This window comes from Notolepis coatsorum, assembly GCF_963971535.1.
Source record: "Notolepis coatsorum genome assembly, chromosome: 10".
In the NCBI taxonomy this organism is placed as follows: domain Eukaryota; kingdom Metazoa; phylum Chordata; class Actinopteri; order Aulopiformes; family Paralepididae; genus Notolepis; species Notolepis coatsorum.
In genome coordinates, this window is record NC_140174.1 from 16255157 (window position 1) to 16282721 (window position 27565).

At 47.3% G+C, this 27565-nt stretch overlaps 1 protein-coding gene across 1 annotated transcript in view; it reads left to right on the forward strand.

The window, feature by feature from the left end:
• The window catches only part of LOC311235469 (double C2-like domain-containing protein alpha), a gene marked incomplete at both ends in the record, with an annotated part of 99389 nt that overhangs the window by 68023 nt on the left and 3801 nt on the right, over positions 1–27565 (forward strand). The window contains 2 exons of the mRNA XM_084322932.1: positions 895–1097; positions 26455–26536. Of these exons, the coding sequence (XP_084179058.1) occupies positions 895–1097; positions 26455–26536 (285 nt within the window). The remainder of the gene's footprint in view (positions 1–894; positions 1098–26454; positions 26537–27565) is intronic.

Genomic DNA, 27565 nt, shown 5'->3' on the forward strand with positions numbered 1-27565 from the left:
CTCCTCTGTCTCTCCTATAAGACTCTCCCTCTCCTCTCCTCTCATCTGTCACTCTGAATCTGCGCTAATGTGCGCCGAGTGCCAGGGTTACTGCCAGGTACTTTGATCTCAATTCCTACGTTATCTACGACTAAACACGCGGGGCCGGAGGGCGATACATTAGCAAGTCTGATGGGAAGGATCGTTGTGTTTATGTTCCGCGCCCGGGGGACCAATCAGAACACTTTATATCGGCCCGCCTCGCCCGTCAGTAGTGATAATTGATTTTCTGGAAAACATATGGGGTGCATGGTGTGTGGACATCAAATGCTTTCTGTCTGCTTATAAATAACTAGAGAATTGAACCACAGCACAGAGGGGAGATTCTGTTTTCTGTCTGCTTATAAATAACTAGAGAATTGAACCACAGCACAGAGGGGAGATTCTGTTTTCTGTCTGCTTATAAATAACTAGAGAATTGAACCACAGCACAGAGGGGAGATTCTGAGATTCTGTCTGCTTATAAATAACTAGAGAATTGAACCACAGCACAGAGGGGAGATTCTGTCAAGTTGCCGGAGGAAGCGCTGGTCAACGTACACACGCTGGTCAACGTGCACGCGCACACAAACACTAACAAAAGGCCTGTTTCTCAGACGAGATGTTTTCACCGCAGCTTAAAGCCCCGCCGCTCTTAGCGGTTGTGTAACCGTGTTACAGCGGCGGCAGCCGGGAGAGCTGCTGACTCACACGTTATCAAAGGCTCAGCTCTCTGGCGCTGAGGGGGGCGACTTCAATACGTCAAGTGGGCCCGTTTTTCCGGACCGGGAACTTGAAATAACTTACGTAATAATAATAACAGGACGCGGGGCTGATGTGGCCTCCTCTGACTCCGCGTCTCTCTCCTTCTGACAGTGGGAGATGGAGCAGCAGAGGAGCCTGGAGGAGAGAGGCCGCCTGCTGCTCTACCTGCAGTACCTTCCTCCCTCCGCCAGCGAACCCGAGACAAAGGGCAAGGAGAAGGAGAGGGCCCGGGGGGGGCTGTGTGTGGGCGTGCGGCGCTGCGCCCACCTGGCCGCCATGGACGTCAACGGATACTCCGACCCCTACGTCAAAACGTAAGACGAGATGAGATGAGATGAGATGATGAGATGAGATGATGATGATGAGATGAGATGATGATGAGATGAGATGAGATGATGATGATGATATGAGATGAGATGATGATGAGATGATGATGATGATGATGATGAGATGAGATGATGATGATATGAGATGAGATGAGATGAGATGATGATGTTATGAGATGAGATGAGATGAGATGATGATGATGATATGAGATGAGATGATGATGAGATGATGATGATGATGATGATGAGATGAGATGATGATGAGATGATGATGATGATGATATGTGATATTCCTTTATTGATCCCCTCTGGGAAATTCAGGTGTCATAGCAGCATGAGGGAGGGGGGAGGGTACAGGTATGGGCAGGGTAATAGTAGAAAGACATTTCTACACAAAATTGTATCTGAATATAGAAATATGAGAAAACATAAACAGTGTAAACAATATAATTAACTCTGAATATAGAAATATGAGAAAAATAAACAGTGTAAACAAAGGTGCAGATGAGGTATGCCCTATCGGTTATATTATGTTACAATAAATATAGGCAATAAAGACATTTAATCTGAATATATACTATGAGTATATACTTTTAGTAAGCGGTATACACTAGGTGTGAGGGCTGGAGGAATTCTGCATGCTGCCCAACGAGGGGGCGTGCCGTTTTTCTGCCTCACGCACCTGAGATTGATCCACAATCAGCTCGTCAGGAGGATTCATATACGCTGACTCCCCTCCACTCCGTGTCGGGTCGTTCTTGTTACTACCATCTACTGCCGCGTCTCCGGCGTGAGACGTCGTGCCACCCCTGTACATCACCACCTGTCGCCGTTTCCTGGAGTAGGACACCGTCTTCGCTCTCTATTACTCCACGGGAGGATCCCAGTGTTCCCACTCCAGATGTTGTGCCGGCTACTTCCCAACTCCCTCTACATGGACCTCGTTCCTGGGGTGAGGCTCGCCATCGCTCTCTATTACTCCACGGGAGGATGCCCGTGTTCTCACCCCGTTCCCCTCGGACCCCCTGTTTGCTGCGTTGCCCGTCGGCAGCGTTCTGGTCGTGAGGAAGAAGACTTCTGTTTACTTTGCCCGTGAGGAAGAAGATTCCTGGGTACTGTTTGCCCGTGTTCCAGAGGATTCCTGTTACTTTGTTCCTGCCTGTTCGCCCGTTAAAGGCACAGTGCCGCCTTTTTTTGTGTTATTTTACTTTAGTGTTTTTTCGCCCTTAAAGGCTCAGTGCCACTTTTTCTGTATTATAAATCATGCCCTTGTTTTGGCTAACTCTGATTACCTGTCTGTGTCGTGCAATTGGGGTCGCATTACAAACCATAACACAAGGTGCCGTATACACAAGGTGCCGTATACACAAGGTGCCGTATACACAAGGTGCCGTATACACTAGGTGCAGTATACACAAGGTGCAGTATACACTAGGTGCAGTATACACAGGTGCAGTATACACTAGGTGCAGTATACACAAGGTGCAGTATACACAAGGTGCAGTATACACTAGGTGCAGTATACACTAGGTGCAGTATACACAAGGTGCAGTATACACTAGGTGCAGTATACACTAGGTGCAGTATACACAAGGTGCAGTATACACTAGGTGCAGTATACACAAGGTGCAGTATAAACTAGGTGCAGTATACACTAGGTGCAGTAAGCAGTATACACAAGGTGCAGTATACACAAGGTGCAGTATACACAAGGTGCAGTATAAACTAGGTGCAGTAAGCAGTATACACAAGGTGCAGTATACACAAGGTGCAGTATACACAAGGTGCAGTATAAACTAGGTGCAGTATACACTAGGTGCAGTATACACTAGGTGCAGTATACACTAGGTGCAGTATACACAAGGTGCAGTATACACAAGGTGCAGTATAAACTAGGTGCAGTATACACAAGGTGCAGTGTACACAAGGTGCAGTATATACAAGGTGCAGTATAAACTAGGTGCAGTATACACTAGGTGCAGTATACACAAGGTGCAGTATAAACTAGGTGCAGTATACACTAGGTGCAGTATACACTAGGTGCAGTATACACAAGGTGCAGTATACACAAGGTGCAGTATACACAAGGTGCAGTATACACAAGGTGCAGTATACACAAGGTGCAGTATAAACTAGGTGCAGTATACACTAGGTGCAGTATACACTAGGTGCAGTATACACAAGGTGCAGTGTACACAAGGTGCAGTATACACAAGGTGCCGTATACACAAGGTGCAGTATACACAAGGTGCAGTATACACTAGGTGCAGTATACACAAGGTGCAGTATACACAAGGTGCAGTATAAACTAGGTGCAGTATACACAAGGTGCAGTATACACAAGGTGCAGTCTACACTAGGTGCAGTATACACTAGGTGCAGTATACACTAGGTGCAGTATACACTAGGTGCAGTATACACAAGGTGCAGTATACACAAGGTGCAGTATACACTAGGTGCAGTATACACAAGGTGCCGTATACACTAGGTGCAGTATACACAAGGTGCAGTATACACTAGGTGCAGTATACACAAGGTGCAGTATACACAAGGTGCAGTACACACTAGGTGCAGTATACACAAGGTGCAGTATACACAAGGTGCAGTATACACAAGGTGCAGTATACACAAGGTGCAGTATACACTAGGTGCAGTAAACACTAGGTACAGTATACACTAGGTGCAGTATACACAAGGTGCAGTACACACTAGGTGCAGTATACACAAGGTGCAGTATACACAAGGTGCAGTATACACAAGGTGCAGTATACACAAGGTGCAGTATACACTAGGTGCAGTAAACACTAGGTGCAGTATACACAAGGTGCAGTACACACTAGGTGCAGTATACACAAGGTGCAGTATACACTAGGTGCAGTAAACACTAGGTGCAGTATACACAAGGTGCAGTACACACTAGGTGCAGTATACACAAGGTACAGTATACACTAGGTGCAGTAAACACTAGGTGCAGTATACACAAGGTGCAGTACACACTAGGTGCAGTATACACAAGGTGCAGTATACACAAGGTGCAGTACACACTAGGTGCAGTATACACAAGGTGCAGTATACACAAGGTGCAGTACACACTAGGTGCAGTATACACAAGGTGCAGTATACACAAGGTGCAGTATACACTAGGTGCAGTATACACAAGGTACCCTAACTGGCATGATATACGTCATACGTTGTAGTCTGTGCAGGTTTTGGTGGTTAAGAGTCAGACACAGTGGTTAAGAGGCCACTGAAAGACATGGAATTTGAACAGGAAGGTCTCGTAAAAAAAAAAGAAAAAAACCAGAGTCAAATAGTAAAATATTCCATTGCACGTTTTCTCAGTGTTGCACATGTTCTCAGTGTTGCACATTGTCGACGGTCCCTCGGCGCCCAGACATGCAGTTTTACAGGGGGAGTCTGTCACGGCACATTTCACGCTTCATAGCACTATTGTACACAGTCGAATGCGTCTCTGAACAGTCTGCTCGAAATGTAGTAAATTATAATGTTGCGTAAACAGGAGGGAGAGAATTCTGAGATGCAGTTGACGTCATTAAGCCTCTTCAAGGTACTTTTAACCACCCGATGCAAAGCGATGTGAATGCTGTGGCCCTTCCAGAGCCTATAAGCTGATAAATCTAGTGATCTATGTATTATAAGCTATAGATCTAGTGATCTATGTATTATAAACTAAATCTAGTGATCTATGTATTATAAGCTATATATCTAGTGATCTATGTATTATAAGCTGATAAATCTAGTGATATATGTATTATAAGCTGATAGATCTAGTGATCTATGTATTATAAGCTGATAGATCTAGTGATCTATGTATTATAAGCTGATAGATCTAGTGATCTATGTATTATAAGCTGATAGATCTAGTGATCTATGTATTATAAGCTGATAGATCTAGTGATCTATGTATTATAAACTAAATCTAGTGACCGAGGCACCGAGGTATCGAATCCGGCTGTCAGCGTTGCCTCCGGCTTGGCCCGGCCGTCATTCTGACTCAATTGGCAGAGTTAGCGGGTGGGAAGTCGATGGGTGATAGTCTGGTCGTTGTAAACAGCGACTCCTACAGGTCGGTCAGGGCGCCTGCACAGCAAAGACTCCCACACGTTACACCTCACCAATGAGAGTCCGCGCTGGCAGGTGAAAAGAAGTGACTGGCTGCCTCCACATGTATCGGAGGGGACATGTGATGGGCTTCTATCCTCCCTACGACCGGCCAGTGGGTGGCACATGCGAGCAACGATCAGGACAGGGGAGGGAGAATTGGCACGAGAGGAAATTGGGATGGGAGAAAAATCACAGAAAAAAAAGGAGGAGAAAAAGTAGGTCGAAAAAAACAAAAGGCTTTTGTTTTGAAGTATTAAAAGATTGCTATTGCCAATTACTAGGCAACTCGGGCGAAGAGAACAACTGATCTACTATAAGCCCCGTTTGGAAATACGAGTCCTCTGAACAATGTAGGGAACATCGGTCTGTTCATTTAACCGTGATCACAAAGATCTGATCAGAGAAAAGTGACCCTCTGTGTTCTAGTAGTGAGACACTGGAATGTAGAGACATTTTTCACACATTATCAGATTTAATTTGCCTAAACTTTGCGGCTCTTTACATCACGGTGGAAACGCAGACAACAATGGACTGAAGGCCGGTCAAGTATTTAACCCTTTCACTGCTGCGCTACCAAACGGTTAACCCTTTCACTGCAACAATACACAGAAGGTTAACCTTTTCACTGCCACACAACAGCAGGTTAACCCTTTCACTGCCACACTACAGAAGGTAGTGTGGCAGTGAAAGGGTTAAAGATAGTTATTGCCTACTAGGTGAGAGAAGGTCAACATTCTGCTACAATATAAGCCCCTGTTAAGTCATCTCACTCATGTGAGTTTCCAGTGCAGTGAGCGTCTGTTGCACCATCCTGTTCAATGTGAGGACCAATATATGGCAAACGAGTCTGCAGGGAACATTGATCTGTTCATTTAACCGTGATCAATGCCTGGAGACCTTTTTCACACGTTAACTTAACACACTAATTTGCCTAATATTCACAGGTCTTTACACTGCGGTGGAAACGCAAGCAATGGAAGGAAGGAACAATTTATTGTACTGTCAATTGTCCCTGGATTAAGTTATTTATTTATTTTTTATTTAACCTTTATTTACCCAGGCAAGCAATTAAGAACAAATTACAAAATACAAAAGAAGCCTGTCCAAAAAGCAAAGGTCTTTTGAGGGAAGGGTGGGTGGGAGTCTGTAACAAAAACAAGGTTATGTACATGCATACAAATAAATTAAATTACAGTAGCAATAGTATACAAGGACGACAATAAATAAGGGAGAGAGAAGGAAAGGGAGAGAGGGGAAAAGAGAAAGGGAGAGTGAGAACCAGAGGGAGAAGTTCAGGGTAATGTGGTTGAAAAGGCACTTAAAATACACATTATAGTGAACATGGGTGAGGAAATATTTAACTGCTTCCTCTGCAAAACAATACAGTAACACCTAACAAAACAATAAAGTAATGCATAACAAAACAATAAAGTAACGCCTAACAAAACAATAAAGTAATGCCTCCCAAAACAATAAAGTAACGCCTAACAAAACAATAAAGTAATGCATCCCAAAACAATAAAGTAACATCTAACAAAACAATAAAGTAATGCCTCCCAAAACAATAAAGTAACGCCTAACAAAACAATAAAGTAATGCCTAACAAAACAATAAAGTAACGCCTAACAAAACAATACAGTAACTAACAAAACAATGAAGTAACGCCTAACAAAACAATACAGTAACTAACAAAACAATAAAGTAATGCCTAACAAAACAATAAAGTAACGCCTAACAAAACAATACAGTAATGCCTAACAAAACAATAAAGTAACTAACAAAACAATGAAGTAACGCCTAACAAAACAATAAAGTAACTAACAAAACAATACAGTAACTAACAAAACAATATAGTAATGCCTAACAAAACAATAAAGTAACGCCTAACAAAACAATACAGTAATGCCTAACAAAACAATAAAGTAACTAACAAAACAATGAAGTAACGCCTAACAAAACAATAAAGTAACTAACAAAACAATACAGTAACTAACAAAACAATAAAGTAATGCCTAACAAAACAATATAGTAACGCCTAACAAAACAATAAAGTAACGCCTAACAAAACAATAAAGTAACGCCTAACAAAACAATATAGTAATGCTTAACAAAACAATACAGTAACTAACAAAACAATAAAGTAACACCTAACATAACAATACAGTAACGCCTAACAAAACAATAAAGTAACTAACAAAACAATAAAGTAACACCTAACAAAACAATAAAGTAACACCTAACAAAACAATAAAGTAACGCCTAACAAAACAATAAAGTAACGCCTAACAAAACAATATAGTAATGCTTAACAAAACAATACAGTAACTAACAAAACAATAAAGTAACACCTAACATAACAATACAGTAACGCCTAACAAAACAATAAAGTAACTAACAAAACAATAAAGTAACACCTAACAAAACAATAAAGTAACACCTAACAAAACAATAAAGTAACACCTAACAAAACAATAAATTAACACCTAACAAAACAATAAAGTAACTAACAAAACAATAAAGTAACGCCTAACAAAACAATAAAGTAACACCTAACAAAACAATAAAGTAACAAACAAAACAATACAGTAACACCTAACAAAACAATACAGTAACTAACAAAACAATAAAGTAACACCTAACAAAACAATAAAGTAACTAACAAAACAATAAAGTAACTAACAAAACAATAAAGTAACGCCTAACAAAAACAATACAGTAACACCTAACAAAAACAATACAGTAACACCTTACAAAACAATAAAGTAACGCCTAAACAAAACAATAAATTAACTAACAAAACAATAAAGTAACGCCTAACAAACAATTAGTAACGATTAAACAATACAGTAACTCTAACAAAACAATACAGTAACCTAACAAAACAATACAGTAACTAACAATAAACAATAAGTAAGTAACACTAATAACAAGTAACTAAAAATACGTATACGCCTAACAAAACAATATAGTAACGACCTAACAAAACAATAAAGTAACGCCTAACAAAAACAAATAACAGCTAACAAACATACAGTAACCTAACAAACATACAGTAACACCTACAACAAAACAATAAAGTATTGCCTAACAAAAACAATACAGTATCGCCTAACGTATATATATTATATATTTGTGAGAAAAATCATTTCCTGTGTGAGAGTTAGTGTGTGTGTGTTGAGAACCTTAGAGGCCATGGTCACCTTTGAATAAATGTCAAAGCAGGTCTCTCCTCCATGTATCTTTAGCCAATCTTCTAGATTTAAAAAAATAAACGACACAGGGAATCCATCGGATTTCAACCTTTTGTCCGAGACTCAGTGGCGTCCTGAAACGGCACCGCTGGACATGTTTAGCCACCGCTGATAAATACACACTTGAGATTGATAGGACGATATCTCCAGACCCCCCGCCCCCCGTTTCAAAAGCCATCCATCATCACAACCTCGATCTCCCTCTCCGGTCCTAATAGCCATGTGTGCTGTGATCGCCGGCCGCTGGCAGATTACCGGCCCCATGCATCACCCATTGTTGCTGCCTCATACGTGATGGATGGTGGGAGGCAGTAATGGTGATAGATTAGGGGCCAGTGTGCACCAAGTGGCCACCGAGCCGCCTGCGAGATTACAATAACATGTCCGTATTGACAGACATCAGAGTCCGATAGACAGGGTGACGTCCATCGTGACATGATCTAATGTTATCGCCTCCCAGGAGCTGGAGAGGGAGGGAGGGATATAAGGAGGGGTGGAGGGAGGGAGGGAGGGAGGGAGGGAGGGAGGGAGGGAGGGAGGGAGGGAGGGAGGGAGGGAGGGAGGGAGGGAGGCAAGACAGAGGATCCCTGTGGATATTGAGATGCCACAAGTGTGTCAGGCTCTATAGTTCATGACATCAATGTCCTCTGGTGTTTCATGAGTCACTGGCCAAAGGGTGGTAATAGTGTGCGGTCTGCAGTGGGGGGGGGGGGGGCATGTGGTGGGATTGTTCCCAGCGTGAGTGATGCCTGCTGACGACAGTCAGACAATAGGGTTCAAAATGGCCCCCTCCTCTACGTTCTCCACGAAGGCCGCTTGGGGTTATTCACTGAGATTAGATTAGATTAAAATGTATTGTCATCATGCAGCACAAGTACAGTACAACGAAGATAAGTCTGGCATCCAACCAGAGTGCAAATGTAACAGTATACATTCCAGCCCCTCAACACAGGAGCCCCCCAGGGCTGTGTCCTGAGCCTCCTCATCTACTCCCTGTACACCCAGGGCTGTGTCCTCCTCCTCTACTCCCTGTACACCCAGGGCTGTGTCCTCCTCCTCTACTCCCTGTACACCCAGGGCTGTTTCCTGAGCCTCCTCTACTCCCTGTACACCCAGGACTGTGTTATCCTCCTCTACTCCCTGTACACCCAGGACTGTGTTCTCCTCCTCTATTCCCTGTACACCCAGGGCTGTGTTCTCCTCCTCTATTCCCTGTACACCCAGGGCTGTGTCCTGAGCCCCCTCCTCTACTCCCTGTACACCCAGGTCTGTGTCCTCCTCCTCTACTCCCTGTACACCCAGGGCTGTGTCCTCCTCTACTCCCTGTATAACCCAGGGCTGTGTCCTGAGCCTCCTCTACTCCCTGTACACCCAGGACTGTGTTCTCCTCCTCTATTCCCTGTACACCCAGGGCTGTGTCCTGAGCCCCCTCCTCTACACCCAGGTCTGTGTCCTCCTCCTCTACTCCCTGTACACCCAGGGCTGTGTCCTCCTCTACTCCCTGTATAACCCAGGGCTGTGTCCTGAGCCTCCTCTACTCCCTGTACACCCAGGGCTGTGTCCTGAGTCTCCTCTACTCCCTGTACACCCAGGGCTGTGTCTCTCCTCTACTCCCTGTACACCCAGGGCTGTGTCCTGAGCCTCCTCTACTCCCTGTACACCCAGGGCTGTGTCCTGAGCCTCCTCTACTCCCTGTACACCCAGGGCTGTGTCCTGAGTCTCCTCTACTCCCTGTACACCCAGGGCTGTGTCTCTCCTCTACTCCCTGTACACCCAGGGCTGTGTCCTGAGCCTCCTCTACTCCCTGTACACCCAGGACTGTGTCCTGAGCCTCCTCCTCTACTCCCTGTACACCCAGGGCTGTGTCCTGAGCCTCCTCTACTCCCTGTACACCCAGGGCTGTGTCCTGAGCCTCCTCTGCTCTACCCCCTGTACACCCAGGGCTGTGTACTGAGCCTCCTCTACTCCCTGTACACCCAGGGCTGTGTCCTGAGTCTCCTCTACTCCCTGTACACCCAGGGCTGTGTCCTCCTCCTCTACTCCCTGTGTACACCCAGGGCTGTGTCCTGAACCTCCTCTACTCCCTGTACACCCAGGGCTGTGTCCTCCTCCTCTACTCCCTGTGTACACCCAGGGCTGTGTCCTGAACCTCCGCTACTCCCTGTACACCCAGGGCTGTGTCCTGAGTCTCCTCTACTCCCTGTACACCCATGGCTGTGTCCTCCTCTACTCCCTGTACACCCAGGGCTGTGTCCTGAGCCTCCTCTACTCCCTGTACACCCAGGGCTGTGTCCTCCTCTACTCCCTGTATAACCCAGGGCTGTGTCCTGAGCCTCCTCTACTCCCTGTACACCCAGGGCTGTGTCCTGAGTCTCCTCTACTCCCTGTACACCCAGGGCTGTGTCTCTCCTCTACTCCCTGTACACCCAGGGCTGTGTCCTGAGCCTCCTCTACTCCCTGTACACCCAGGACTGTGTCCTGAGCCTCCTCCTCTACTCCCTGTACACCCAGGGCTGTGTCCTGAGCCTCCTCTACTCCCTGTACACCCAGGGCTGTGTCCTGAGCCTCCTCTACTCCCTGTACACCCAGGGCTGTGTCCTGAGCCTCCTCGGCTCTACCCCCTGTACACCCAGGGCTGTGTACTGAGCCTCCTCTACTCCCTGTACACCCAGGGCTGTGTCCTGAGTCTCCTCTACTCCCTGTACACCCAGGGCTGTGTCCTCCTCCTCTACTCCCTGTGTACACCCAGGGCTGTGTCCTGAACCTCCTCTACTCCCTGTACACCCAGGGCTGTGTCCTCCTCCTCTACTCCCTGTGTACACCCAGGGCTGTGTCCTGAACCTCCTCTACTCCCTGTACACCCAGGGCTGTGTCCTCCTCCTCTACTCCCTGTATACACCCAGGGCTGTGTCCTGAACCTCCTCTACTCCCTGTACACCCAGGGCTGTGTCCTCCTCCTCTACTCCCTGTGTACACCCAGGGCTGTGTCCTGAACCTCCGCTACTCCCTGTACACCCAGGGCTGTGTCCTGAGTCTCCTCTACTCCCTGTACACCCATGGCTGTGTCCTCCTCTACTCCCTGTACACCCAGGGCTGTGTCCTGAGCCTCCTCTACTCCCTGTACACCCAGGGCTGTGTCCTGAGCCTCCTCCTCTACTCCCTGTACACCCATGGCTGTGTGCTGAGCCTCCTCCTCTACTCCCTGTACACCCATGGCTGTGTGCTGAGCCTCCTCTACTCCCTGTACACCCAGGACTGTGTCCTGAGCCTCCTCCTCTACTCCCTGTACACCCAGGGCTGTGTCCTGAGCCTCCTCTACTCCCTGTACACCCAGGGCTGTGTCCTGAGCCTCCTCGGCTCTACCCCCTGTACACCCAGGGCTGTGTCCTGAGCCTCCTCTACTCCCTGTACACCCAGGGCTGTGTCCTGAGCCTCCTCTACTCCCTGTACACCCAGGGCTGTGTCCTCCTCCTCTACTCCCTGTGTACACCCAGGGCTGTGTCCTGAACCTCCTCTACCCACTGTACACCCAGGGCTGTGTCCTGAGCCTCCTCTACTCCCTGTACCCCCAGGGCTGTGTCCTGAGCCTCCTCGGCTCTACCCCCTGTACACCCAGGGCTGTGTACTGAGCCTCCTCTACTCCCTGTACACCCAGGGCTGTGTCCTGAGTCTCCTCTACTCCCTGTACACCCAGGGCTGTGTCCTCCTCCTCTACTCCCTGTGTACACCCAGGGCTGTGTCCTGAACCTCCTCTACTCCCTGTACACCCAGGGCTGTGTCCTCCTCCTCTACTCCCTGTGTACACCCAGGGCTGTGTCCTGAACCTCCTCTACTCCCTGTACACCCAGGGCTGTGTCCTCCTCCTCTACTCCCTGTGTACACCCAGGGCTGTGTCCTGAACCTCCTCTACTCCCTGTACACCCAGGGCTGTGTCCTCCTCCTCTACTCCCTGTGTACACCCAGGGCTGTGTCCTGAACCTCCGCTACTCCCTGTACACCCAGGGCTGTGTCCTGAGTCTCCTCTACTCCCTGTACACCCATGGCTGTGTCCTCCTCTACTCCCTGTACACCCAGGGCTGTGTCCTGAGCCTCCTCTACTCCCTGTACACCCAGGGCTGTGTCCTGAGCCTCCTCCTCTACTCCCTGTACACCCATGGCTGTGTGCTGAGCCTCCTCCTCTACTCCCTGTACACCCATGGCTGTGTGCTGAGCCTCCTCTACTCCCTGTACACCCAGGACTGTGTCCTGAGCCTCCTCCTCTACTCCCTGTACACCCAGGGCTGTGTCCTGAGCCTCCTCTACTCCCTGTACACCCAGGGCTGTGTCCTGAGCCTCCTCGGCTCTACCCCCTGTACACCCAGGGCTGTGTCCTGAGCCTCCTCTACTCCCTGTACACCCAGGGCTGTGTCCTGAGCCTCCTCTACTCCCTGTACACCCAGGGCTGTGTCCTCCTCCTCTACTCCCTGTGTACACCCAGGGCTGTGTCCTGAACCTCCTCTACCCACTGTACACCCAGGGCTGTGTCCTGAGCCTCCTCTACTCCCTGTACCCCCAGGGCTGTGTCCTGAGCCTCCTCTACTCCCTGTACCCCCAGGGCTGTGTCCTGAGCCTCCTCTACTCCCTGTACCCCCAGGGCTGTGTCCTGAGCCTCCTCCTCTACTCCCTGTACACCCATGGCTGTGTGCTGAGCCTCCTCCTCTACTCCCTGTACACCCATGGCTGTGTCATCCTCCTCTACTCCTTGTACACCCAGGGCTGTGTCCTGAGCCTCCTCTACTCCCTGTACACCCGGGACTGTGTCCTGAGCCTCCTCTACTCCCTGTACACCCAGGGCTGTGTCCTGAGCCTCCTCCTTTACTCCCTGTACACCCAGGGCTGTGTCCTCCTCCTCTACTCCCTGTACCCCCAGGGCTGTGTCCTGAGCCTCCTCTACTCCCTGTACACCCAGGGCTGTGTCCTGAGCCTCCTCTACTCCCTGTACACCCAGGGCTGTGTCCTGAGCCTCCTCTGCTCTACCCCCTGTACACCCAGGGCTGTGTACTGAGCCTCCTCTACTCCCTGTACACCCAGGGCTGTGTCCTGAGTCTCCTCTACTCCCTGTACACCCAGGGCTGTGTCCTCCTCCTCTACTCCCTGTGTACACCCAGGGCTGTGTCCTGAACCTCCTCTACTCCCTGTACACCCAGGGCTGTGTCCTCCTCCTCTACTCCCTGTGTACACCCAGGGCTGTGTCCTGAACCTCCGCTACTCCCTGTACACCCAGGGCTGTGTCCTGAGTCTCCTCTACTCCCTGTACACCCATGGCTGTGTCCTCCTCTACTCCCTGTACACCCAGGGCTGTGTCCTGAGCCTCCTCTACTCCCTGTACACCCAGGGCTGTGTCCTCCTCTACTCCCTGTATAACCCAGGGCTGTGTCCTGAGCCTCCTCTACTCCCTGTACACCCAGGGCTGTGTCCTGAGTCTCCTCTACTCCCTGTACACCCAGGGCTGTGTCTCTCCTCTACTCCCTGTACACCCAGGGCTGTGTCCTGAGCCTCCTCTACTCCCTGTACACCCAGGACTGTGTCCTGAGCCTCCTCCTCTACTCCCTGTACACCCAGGGCTGTGTCCTGAGCCTCCTCTACTCCCTGTACACCCAGGGCTGTGTCCTGAGCCTCCTCTACTCCCTGTACACCCAGGGCTGTGTCCTGAGCCTCCTCGGCTCTACCCCCTGTACACCCAGGGCTGTGTACTGAGCCTCCTCTACTCCCTGTACACCCAGGGCTGTGTCCTGAGTCTCCTCTACTCCCTGTACACCCAGGGCTGTGTCCTCCTCCTCTACTCCCTGTGTACACCCAGGGCTGTGTCCTGAACCTCCTCTACTCCCTGTACACCCAGGGCTGTGTCCTCCTCCTCTACTCCCTGTGTACACCCAGGGCTGTGTCCTGAACCTCCTCTACTCCCTGTACACCCAGGGCTGTGTCCTCCTCCTCTACTCCCTGTATACACCCAGGGCTGTGTCCTGAACCTCCTCTACTCCCTGTACACCCAGGGCTGTGTCCTCCTCCTCTACTCCCTGTGTACACCCAGGGCTGTGTCCTGAACCTCCGCTACTCCCTGTACACCCAGGGCTGTGTCCTGAGTCTCCTCTACTCCCTGTACACCCATGGCTGTGTCCTCCTCTACTCCCTGTACACCCAGGGCTGTGTCCTGAGCCTCCTCTACTCCCTGTACACCCAGGGCTGTGTCCTGAGCCTCCTCCTCTACTCCCTGTACACCCATGGCTGTGTGCTGAGCCTCCTCCTCTACTCCCTGTACACCCATGGCTGTGTGCTGAGCCTCCTCTACTCCCTGTACACCCAGGACTGTGTCCTGAGCCTCCTCCTCTACTCCCTGTACACCCAGGGCTGTGTCCTGAGCCTCCTCTACTCCCTGTACACCCAGGGCTGTGTCCTGAGCCTCCTCGGCTCTACCCCCTGTACACCCAGGGCTGTGTCCTGAGCCTCCTCTACTCCCTGTACACCCAGGGCTGTGTCCTGAGCCTCCTCTACTCCCTGTACACCCAGGGCTGTGTCCTCCTCCTCTACTCCCTGTGTACACCCAGGGCTGTGTCCTGAACCTCCTCTACCCACTGTACACCCAGGGCTGTGTCCTGAGCCTCCTCTACTCCCTGTACCCCCAGGGCTGTGTCCTGAGCCTCCTCGGCTCTACCCCCTGTACACCCAGGGCTGTGTACTGAGCCTCCTCTACTCCCTGTACACCCAGGGCTGTGTCCTGAGTCTCCTCTACTCCCTGTACACCCAGGGCTGTGTCCTCCTCCTCTACTCCCTGTGTACACCCAGGGCTGTGTCCTGAACCTCCTCTACTCCCTGTACACCCAGGGCTGTGTCCTCCTCCTCTACTCCCTGTGTACACCCAGGGCTGTGTCCTGAACCTCCTCTACTCCCTGTACACCCAGGGCTGTGTCCTCCTCCTCTACTCCCTGTGTACACCCAGGGCTGTGTCCTGAACCTCCTCTACTCCCTGTACACCCAGGGCTGTGTCCTCCTCCTCTACTCCCTGTGTACACCCAGGGCTGTGTCCTGAACCTCCGCTACTCCCTGTACACCCAGGGCTGTGTCCTGAGTCTCCTCTACTCCCTGTACACCCATGGCTGTGTCCTCCTCTACTCCCTGTACACCCAGGGCTGTGTCCTGAGCCTCCTCTACTCCCTGTACACCCAGGGCTGTGTCCTGAGCCTCCTCCTCTACTCCCTGTACACCCATGGCTGTGTGCTGAGCCTCCTCCTCTACTCCCTGTACACCCATGGCTGTGTGCTGAGCCTCCTCTACTCCCTGTACACCCAGGACTGTGTCCTGAGCCTCCTCCTCTACTCCCTGTACACCCAGGGCTGTGTCCTGAGCCTCCTCTACTCCCTGTACACCCAGGGCTGTGTCCTGAGCCTCCTCGGCTCTACCCCCTGTACACCCAGGGCTGTGTCCTGAGCCTCCTCTACTCCCTGTACACCCAGGGCTGTGTCCTGAGCCTCCTCTACTCCCTGTACACCCAGGGCTGTGTCCTCCTCCTCTACTCCCTGTGTACACCCAGGGCTGTGTCCTGAACCTCCTCTACCCACTGTACACCCAGGGCTGTGTCCTGAGCCTCCTCTACTCCCTGTACCCCCAGGGCTGTGTCCTGAGCCTCCTCTACTCCCTGTACCCCCAGGGCTGTGTCCTGAGCCTCCTCTACTCCCTGTACCCCCAGGGCTGTGTCCTGAGCCTCCTCCTCTACTCCCTGTACACCCATGGCTGTGTGCTGAGCCTCCTCCTCTACTCCCTGTACACCCATGGCTGTGTCATCCTCCTCTACTCCTTGTACACCCAGGGCTGTGTCCTGAGCCTCCTCTACTCCCTGTACACCCGGGACTGTGTCCTGAGCCTCCTCTACTCCCTGTACACCCAGGGCTGTGTCCTGAGCCTCCTCCTTTACTCCCTGTACACCCAGGGCTGTGTCCTCCTCCTCTACTCCCTGTACCCCCAGGGCTGTGTCCTGAGCCTCCTCTACTCCCTGTACCCCCAGGGCTGTGTCCTGAGCCTCCTCCTCTACTACCTGTACACCCAGGGCTGTGTCCTGAACCTCCTCTACTCCCTGTACCCCCAGGGCTGTGTCCTGAGCATCCTCCTCTACTCCTGTACACCCAGGGCTGTGTCCTCCTCCTCTACTCCCTGTACACCCAGGACTGTGTCCTGAGCCTCCTCTACTCCCTGTACACCCAGGGCTGTGTCCTCCTCTACTCCCTGTACACCCAGGACTGTGTTCTCCTCGTGACTGTGTAGCCACGCACAGCTCCAACATGGTGATTGCATTTGCAGATGACACAACAATGATAGGCCTAATTGCCAACACCAACGAAGCACTGTACGGGAAAGAGATTGACAACCTTGGACAGTGGTGCTGGGTGAACCACCTCTCTCTCGACGTTGACAAGACCTGACAAGGAGCTGGTCGTGGACTACAGGAGAGGCGGAGAAAGGCTGGACCCCATCAATATCAACCGGTCTGCTGTGGAGAGTCAGCAGCTTCAGGTTCACCTCACCTGGGACGTGCTCACCACTGGCCAGGTGGTGAAGAAAGCCCAACAGCACCTCTTCTATCTCAGACGGACTAAAGAAAGCCGGCATGGGGCCCCAGATCCTACAGGCCTTCTAGAGGAACAACGAGAGCATCCAGGCTGGGTGCCTCACCGCCTGGTATGGGAACAGCTCTTCCCTCGACCACAGAGCAGGGGTCGTGAGAACAGCTCTGACCTCGACCACAGAGCAGAGGGTCGTGCGAACAGCTCTGCCCTCGACCACAGAGCAGAGGGTCATGCGAACAGCTCTGCCCTCGACCACAGAGCAGAGGGTCGTGAGAACAGCTCTGCCCTCGACCACAGAGCAGAGGGTCGTGCGAACAGCTCTGCCCTCGACCACAGAGCAGAGGGTCATGCGAACAGCTCTGCCCTCGACCACAGAGCAGGGGTCGTGAGAACAGCTCTGCCCTCGACCACAGAGCAGAGGGTCGTGCGAACAGCTCTGCCCTCTCCACCTCTCTCTCTACCTCTCTCTCCACCTCTCTCTACACCTCCTCTCTCGCTCTATACCTCTTTCTCCACCTCTCTCTCCACCTCTCTTTCTCTCCACCTCTCTCATCTCCTCTCTCTCTCCACCTCTCTCTCTATACCTCTCTTTCTCCACCTCTCTCTCCACCTCTCTCTCTCCACATCTCTTTCTCTCCACCTCTCTCTCTCCACCCCGCTCTCCACCTCTCTTTCTCCACCTCTCTCTCTCCACCTCTCTTTCTCTTGATTGATTGATTTTTATTGTGGAGTAAAGACAGCATCCAAGGGATAAAAACATGAGAAAGTGCAAGCACTTATTTCCATCATGGTCCCTGATTTTGGACATGGACAGACATCATAACACATAGAGCATCATAATAAAACATAGAGCATCATAATAAAACATAGATCATCATAATAAAAACACAGAGCATCCTAATAAAACATATAGCAACCCCATAAAACATTAACCTGTATTTCACTTCTACATACTATCAAGAGACTAACAGATACGCCCTACCCTCTCCTTCCTAGACGTGGCTACTCTACAATTCACTCTCTAGCCATTTCTTTGTGGCACATCTAAAGCTTCCCCCCTCTTCAATGTTTTTCAGGGCCACTGGAAGCTTGTTCCACTCCAATGCCGCAGAATATAAAAAAGTATTCGTGCCCATTAGTGAGTTGAAGTTTGGAAGAATAAAATCAGTACTGCTCCTTCTAGTTCTCTCAATCAATCAATCAATCAATCAATCAATCAAATTTATTTATATAGCACGTTTAAACATGACGCTTGTCAACCAAAGTGCTTCACATAGCTAAGCTAAGAACAAAGAAAAGTATAAAATAAACAGAAAAAAAAATCAACGGATAGACAAAACATAACAACACGTCAACAAGTACGGCAAGAGTCAAAGTGAGTCAGGGAAGGCCAGGCGATATAGGTGGGTTTTGAGTTTTCTCTCCACCTCCTCTCTCTCCAACTCTCTCTCTCCACCTCTCTCTCTCCACCTCTCTTTCTCCACCTCCTCTCTCTCCACCTCTCTTTCTCCACCACCTCTCTCTCCACCTCCCTCTCTCTCCACCTCTCTCTCTCTCCACCTCTCTCTCTCCACCTCCTCTCTCTCCACCTCTCTTTCTCTCCACCTCTCTCTCCACCTCTCTCTCTCTCTCTCTCTCTCTCTCTGGGACTCGGAGCATACGGACTCCAGCGAGGCTCTGTTGGGGCTGGGAGAGTGTGGGACTCGGAGCATACGGACTCCAGCGAGGCTCTGTTGGGGCTGGGAGAGTGTGGGAGAGTGTGGGGCTCGGAGCATACGGTCTCCAGCGAGGCTCTGTTGGGGCTGGGAGAGTGTGGGAGAGTGTGGGACTCGGAGCATACGGTCTCAGGGCCGTGGGCGGCGGCTGGCTGTGATGTGAGAGGCAGATCCGCTCTGCGCCTCCGTGGCGTAAAGATATCCTGGGAAGTGAAGTGTGGCATCGGGAGGGAACAGTGTACATTTACAGTCAGGAGAAACCTGTGGAAATTGGCATCCAACCAGAGTGCAAATGTAACAGTAAAGTGCAATAGTAATATATACAATGTACAGGTGATTAAACTGGGTATAAAATATATAAATGAGTACTACTGAGTAATAGTGCTAATCAGATGTACGTACAGAGTTGTAGTATTAATGTACAGTGATACAGGTATAAAGACAGTGGGCTGTCTTAAATACTTCGAAGCTTCGAAGCTTCGTTCGATGGCACAAGCTTCGAACATTAAAAAAAAAATCGAAGTAAAAAAAAATAAAAAAAAAACAATTTTTACTTCGGTGTGTGTGTGTGTGTGTGTGTGTGTGTGTGTGTGTGTGTGTGTGTGTGTGTGTGTGTGTGTGTGTGTGTGTGTGTGTGTGTGTGTGTGTGTGTGTGCATGGGGCCATTGGGTGGGGCCGGGGGACAAATACACTGGAGGAAAGTAACCCAGCTCAGCACTGCCCAAATTATATCATCACTATTGCCTGTTTGAAGGATATCATCCTCAAACACATATACACCACCTACACGCCTATTCTCAGTCCTTGCCCCACAATGGTGGAATGAACTACCCACCCCAGTTAGGACAGCCGAATCCCGTCCAATCTTTCGCCGTCGACTAAAGACGCACTTCTTCAACCATTATCTGAAATAAAATAAAATAAATAAAATAAAAAAATCTAACCCTAACTAACCTTACTGTCATGCACTTGTCCTAATAAACTAACCTACACTATAGCACTCAACACTTTGATGAACATTGTTGCTCAGCTGATAGAGTTGTATCCTTCCTGATGACCTGTCGTACAGAACTTGTAAGTCGCTTTGGATAAAAGCGTCAGCTAAATTACTAAATGTAAATGTGAATGTAAATGCCTTGTAGAATTCCACACATAAGAAAGAAAGATACTGGGATGAATAAACAAAATAGGAAATCAAATGTAGAAATGCATGCAATACATAAATAAATATGAATCTCCATATATGAAATAGAACATTTAGATAAGGTGCTACTGAGATGTTTTGGTGAGTTCTTTGTTTTTTTGTGGAAGTAGCCCTTCTTAAAAATGCATGAACATTCACTGATAATTGGTCTGTAGTGGAGTCTACAAGGTCTACATTGCCGGACCATGTAGAATCCGGACCTTGTAGACTGACATAATTCTGTGCATAGTTTAGTCTACACAGGCCATATTTCAAATAATCTAAATCTTACTTCATTCATCTTAAACATTCTTGATTTGGGGGATTGGTAGTTCCCATGAAATCTGAAGTTGTTCAAACGACAACAGCGATCCACCTTGAATTAAATCACACAGCCGTGTTGGCTGCGTCACAGTCACGAAAGGGGCTACTTAATTCATTAATCCAATCCACTTTATTTATAGAGCACATTTAAAAACAACAAAGTTTACCAAAGTGCTGTACAAGTCCCACAACATAAGATAAAAAAAAATAAAAAATAAAATTATTATTAAAAAAAAAATTATTAATTCTTTTTTTTATTCGAAGCTTCGAATTAAAATCGAAGCTCGGCCCCGAAGCTTCGATTGCCAAAAAAAAAATTGAAGGTCAGCCCTAAAAGACACTATGGTAGTAAGTCATACTGGCCAGCAGTGTAACTAGTAAGAGTAGGTAAGGGATATGTACAGACATAGATACAGCATCTACATATGTAAAAAGGATTCTATTCAGTTGTGTACACATATATATATACGAATAAATATATATATGGTACTGTATATTGTATTATTTGTTTATTTTATTTGTTTATTTGTTTATTGTACATGCTATCATGGTCAATTACCTGAGATGGATGAAAGAATGTCAGTCATGCTCCTGTATTGATGTTAAACATCTATAATTGTATCGTGTTGTGTTTATGTGTGTACATATTTAAGTAGATGTTTAACTGTGGTATGGGGAGTCTAAAGTAGATGTTTAACAGGTATGGGGAGTCTAAAGTAGATGTTTAACAGGTATGGGGAGTCTAAAGTAGATGTTTAACAGGTATGGGGAGTCTAAAGTAGATGTTTAACAGGTATGAGGAGTCTAAAGTAGATGTTTAACTGAGATATGAGGAGTCTAAAGTAGGTCAAACTAACCCCTGTGGTGATGAGGTGCAGGTTTCACCAGCCTGCCTTCTCTACATCCTGGCTGTCAAAACATTGGGACTTTTAATGTCTCAATAAATTATTAATAATAATAATAATAAATATTGGAGCTACAAGCGGGCAACTGTTATAACATTTTGATTTCAGTATGGGGATATAACTCAGGCAATGCCGTTTGATCATGTCATAAGGTTGCATTTTCATTAGGGATGTCCGATATTATCGGCCGACCGATATTATCGGCCGATATCGGCAGTAAAATGTGATATCGGAAAATATCGGTATCGGTTTAAAAAAAGAAAAAAACAATAACAATATTTGTTATATATATATCCAGTGAAATTATTAGTTACCTGAAATTATTCCGTTTTTTGGGGTGGGAAACCCTGCATATATCGGTATCGGTTGATATCGGTTGATATCGGTATCGGAAATTAAGAGTTGGACAATATCGGAATATCGGTATCGGTAAAAAAGCCAATATCGAGCATCCCTAATTTTCATTGATCTTGAAAGCGCATCACAGAGAAATCATAAAACAGATCCATATCTGTCATACGGTACCTGCAAATAATCCTTCTATATACCTACTTATACACCTCCATATACTGTAAGTCTGTATGATAGCATGTGCAATAATGCTGTATATACCATATATATATATATATATATATATATATATATATATATATATTTATTCTCACCGTATATCTCTATCCACATCTGTCTGTATATACCTGCATATAATAATTTTTACATATCTGTAGATACCATATCTATATCTGTACATATCTGTAGATACTATATATCTGTACATATTCCTTACCTACTCTTACTAGTTAGTTACACTGCTGGCCAGTATGACTTACTACCATAGTGTCTTTATACCTGTATCACTGTACATATTAATACTACAACTCTGTACATACATCTGATTAGCACTATTACCCAGTAGTATTATTTATATATTTTATACCCAGTTTAATCACCTGTACATTGTATATTACTATTGCACTTTACTGTTACATTTGCACTCTAATCTAATCTAATCTAATCTAATCTAAAGAATGTTGGGCCATAAAAAACTAAACAAGAAACCTCCACTTTTGCAAAATAGTAAACATTAATTTTGGTGGAATCCTCCTTTAGGTCTCTGTTGCTAGAGGGAGTATTGATCCATCTGTGGATTTTATTTTTATTTTTTCCATCTGTACTCACTCATAAAAAGGCCAGACAACGGATTAAGCTTTGATTTTCCACTCCACGTATTTCTCTTTCACTAGAGATCAAATGGGAATCAAGATAGTGGAGAACTGGGCTTGTGTCTGTGACAGCAGCCGGCAGCAGGTCGCATTATTAAGTGCCAGGGCTTCCTGGCTGTCATCCAGGCTGTGGGCGGTAATATCACCAGCGTGGCCATGCCCTGCTGGAGCCCAGACAAGTCCCAGACAAGTCCCAGAGCGAGTCCCAGAGCAGGGGAAGACAGACAGCATGGGAACTCATCCAGACTCCGTGCGCAAAGAAATGATGCGACACAAAGTATATTACACTGTACACACAGTACACCCTGACGTTCCTGGCCAAATTCCCAATCAGGTCTCTGACATCAAGGCCAGCTAATCATCCATCCCCCCTTAATTGGCTGATATCAATCCTTCTCTCCTGAGCCGTTCAGCCATTGTGTAGTGTGATGTGTGTCCCGGGTGCCAGTGTATGGTAGTTAGTGTGTAGTGTGATGTGTGCCTGGTGCCAGTGTATGGTAGTCAGTGTGTAGTGTGATGTGTGCCAGGTGCCAGTGTATGGTAGTTAGTGTGTAGTGTGATGTGTGCCTGGTGCCAGTGTATGGTAGTCATTGTGTAGTGTGATGTGTGCCTGGTGCCAGTGTATGGTAGTCATTGTGTAGTGTGATGTGTGCCTGGTGCCAGTGTATGGTAGTCATTGTGTAGTGTGACGTGTGCCTGGTGCCAGTGTATGGTAGTCAGTGTGTAGTGTGATGTGTCCCGGGTGCCAGTGTATGGTAGTTAGTGTGTAGTGTGATGTGTGCCTGGTGCCAGTGTATGGTAGTCATTGTGTAGTGTGATGTGTCCCTGGTGCCAGTGTATGGTAGTTAGTGTGTAGTGTGATGTGTCCCGGGTGCCAGTGTATGGTAGTCATTGTGTAGTGTGATGTGTGCCTGGTGCCGGTGTATGGTAGTCAGTGTGTAGTGTGATGTGTGCCTGGTGCCAGTGTATGGTAGTCAGTGTGTAGTGTGATGTGTGCCAGGTGCCAGTGTATGGTAATTAGTGTGTAGTGTGATGTGTGCCTGGTGCCAGTGTATGGTAGTCATTGTGTAGTGTGATGTGTGCCTGGTGCCAGTGTATGGTAGTCATTGTGTAGTGTGATGTGTGCCAGGTGTCAGTGTATGGTAGTTAGTGTGTAGTGTGATGTGTGCCAGGTGCCAGTGTATGGTAGTTAGTGTGTAGTGTGATGTGTGCCAGGTGCCAGTGTATGGTAGTTAGTGTGTAGTGTGATGTGTGCCTGGTGCCAGTGTATGGTAGTCAGTGTGTAGTGTGATGTGTGCCTCGTGCCAGTGTATGGTAGTCATTGTGTAGTGTGATGTGTGCCTGGTGCCAGTGTATGGTAGTTAGTGTGTAGTGTGATGTGTGCCAGGTGCCAGTGTATGGTAGTCATTGTGTAGTGTGATGTGTGCCAGGTGCCAGTGTATGGTAGTCAGTGTGTAGTGTGATGTGTGCCGGGTGCCAGTGTATGGTAGTCAGTGTGTAGTGTGATGTGTGCCAGGTGCCAGTGTATGGTAGTTAGTGTGTAGTGTGATGTGTGCCAGGTGCCAGTGTATGGTAGTTAGTGTGTAGTGTGATGTGTGCCTGGTGCCAGTGTATGGTCATTGGTAGTCAGTGTGTAGTGTGATGTGTCCCGGGTGCCAGTGTATGGTAGTCAGTGTGTAGTGTGATGTGTGCCAGGTGCCAGTGTATGGTAGTCATTGTGTAGTGTGATGTGTCCCGGGTGCCAGTGTATGGTAGTCATTGTGTAGTGTGATGTGTGTCCCGGGTGCCAGTGTATGGTAGTCATTGTGTAGTGTGATGTGTCCCAGGTGCCAGTGTATGGTAGTTAGTGTGTAGTGTGATGTGTGCCAGGTGCCAGTGTATGGTAGTTAGTGTGTAGTGTGATGTGTGCCAGGTGCCAGTGTATGGTAGTCAGTGTGTAGTGTGATGTGTGCCGGGTGCCAGTGTATGGTAGTTAGTGTGTAGTGTGATGTGTGCCTGGTGCCAGTGTATGGTAGTCAGTGTGTAGTGTGATGTGTGCCAGGTGCCAGTGTATGGTAGTCATTGTGTAGTGTGATGTGTGCCTGGTGCCAGTGTATGGTAGTTAGTGTGTAGTGTGATGCGTGTCCCGGGTGCCAGTGTATGGTAGTCAGTGGTAGTCAGGTAGTCAGTGAGTGTCTAGAAAAGCGCTATATAAATGTAATGAATTATTATTATTATTATTACACACTCTACACACTGTACACACTCTACACACAGTACACACTCTACACACAGTACACACAGTACACACACTCTATACACTCTACACCGTATCTTACTCGTGCCTGCAGGTCAGACTAGGCTCAGAAGGCGAGAGAAAGCCTGATTATCTGGCGCCACGGCCATTTAAAGCCGCACTACGTTGTTTCAAAGCAGGGGGATTTGTTTGCAGAGCCTGCAAAACACATTTACATAAAACATGTTCATTATATAAATCATAAATTAAAACGGAATCATGTTTAGTCACTGTGAACCAAACGTAAGCCTCGAATATGTTTGTTAAACTAAATTGCGGGCCCTTGCCTTTGTAAACGACAGCGATGAAATTGGACGACAGTTTGTTTATTCAGTTGTGAAAATATACCTTAGAAATTATTCACTTCTGACTGTCACAAAACGATATAGTACACCTTTAATAGAATAGAATAGAGCAATGGTAATAAGACAACAACAAAAACAACACAAACAGCAGCCTAAAAACAATAAATAGTATTAGAAATATGACACATTATGCATGTGGTGTGACATGAGAATATGTAACATGAAAGAGAATGTCCTCCAATGCATTTCTCCATTAAAGGAACACTTCACCCAAAAGATGAAGCTAATTTATTTCCCCCCTTAATCTCACATATATTCCAATTCTACAAACCGTCTTGTATGAATTAATTTGGTTTTGATTAGAACTGAGTGATTGAGTTGGAATGTGTGATTTCACTCTGTGAAATTATGAAAGAAAAGAAAAAAGAAAAAAATATATATATATATCAAGACCTTAGTTGGTGATTAACAGCTCCTGGAGAAGCCACACGCAGAAGGCCTTGATATTTGATATTTACATGTTTTAATTTTCATAATGTCACTCAGTTGTAGTGTTTAATTGACCGTATTAGCGAATATGGGGAAATGTCCTCAGGAACAATTTAAGTTTAATTATACTTGGTTACGTGTTTTAATTATTATTATTATTATTGTATTTCTTTTTAAATGTTAATTTGAAATCCGAGCAGGGAGTCACGATATATCAGTGACCATGTCAGTCTCCATAACCTTAACTTAAAGGTCAGACCGAACTGTGGGGATGTAAACTTAAAGGACCACTGTCATTTAAAAGGACGAGAGTTGTATTTTGTGCGGCGGTTAAAAATGTTGTGTATACTTCATTTAAAGGAACACGCCAACATTATGGGAAATGCGCTTACTTGTCTTCTCCAGAGTCAGACAAGGAGATAGATACCAATTTCCTCTCTGTGCGTTCAGTAGAAAGCTAGCCGAGCTTAGCACAAATTAATGGAAGTGGATACGGACCACTAGCCTACTTCAAAACTCCGGAAGAGGTGTTTTTGCCTCTTCAGCAAGGCTAGTGGTCCATATCCGCTTCCATTCATTTGTGCTAAGCTAGGCTATAGCTTGCAGCCGGATAGCTTTCTACTGAATGCACAGAGAGGAAACTGGAATCTGGAGAAGACGGCGAGCGCATTTGATGCGAAAATACACATTAAACAACAGCCTGCTAGATGAGGAAAGATATGCGTTTATCTGTTCTTATTTTTGTTTTCTGAAAAAAAAGAAAATCACCATTCCCTCAAAGTGGAGACGGAGGCTCCTGTGATCCTCCAACGCAACGCGGTCTTTTCTGTTTCACTGGATGGGGAGAGAGAACAGCAGCTCTCAGAGGCTGCAGGGCTTTGGAACGATAACGAATGAGACTCTCCGCTCTGTCGCCCGCCCGTCTGTGACCGTGTCACCTTCCTCTGCCTCAGGTACCTCAAGCCAGATCTGCACAAGAAGTCCAAGCACAAAACGGCGGTCATAAAAAAGACACTTAACCCCGAATTTAATGAGGTAGATATCGCCGTCTGTCTGTGTGTGTGTCTGTGTCTGTGCATGTCTGTGTGCATGCCTACGTGTGTGTCTGTGTGTGTGCATGCATGTGCGTGTGTGCATGTGCGTGTCTGTGTGCATGCCTGCGTGTGTGTCTGTGTGTGTGCATGCATGTGCGTGTGTGTCTGTGTGTGCATGCATATGTGCGTGTGTGTGTCTCTGTGCATGCCTGCGTGTGTGTCTGTGTGTGTGCATGCATGTGCATGTGTGCATGTGTGTGTCTGTGTGCATGCCTACGTGTGTGTGTCTGTGTGTGTGCATGCATGCGCGTGTCTGTGTGTGTGCATGCCTGCGTGTGCGTGTGTGTAGTAGATGTGTGTACATTTGCAACATGTAAAGAGGCAGGTTAAGACAACAATAAGTGGTCCACAGAGACACGGCGCTACACACACGTTTACACTGATTATATTGACAACAACAACTGTGTTCTCTTGCCTCCGAGCCAGTTGGCACGTTCAACTTTGAGACAAATGGCACATAAACGAGGCCTCTGGAGTATTGTTAACAGGAACACTGTTCTAGCTAACTGTGGAAAGAAAAACCCAGTCAACAAACAGGGTGAACAATACTTCAATACCAAACGCCCTCTGCAGCAAGATTCAAGATTCAAGAGATTTATTAGTCACATACATACATACACGAGACATGTAGTAAAATGAAGGTGGTCATGCCCGCCTTGATTGTGCATAAAATACAAATAATAATTGAATAAAATAGAATAGATAATAGATAGACATGATAAAAGGTACTAAGATAAAATACTTTACAATGCTAAGCTTATGAATTAAAGGTAATGAGTCCTACTGTATATACACTACTATACAATATGCTATACAATATACAGTTATGCTATATGTAACTATACTATACTAACTATACTATACAAAAACACAGTTATGTTTTTTAAAGTGACCTTTGCTTTTTCCTAGAGTGACCTGTAGTGTGTTTGTGTGTGAGAGTGTGTGTGTGTGTGTGTGTGTGTGTGTGTGT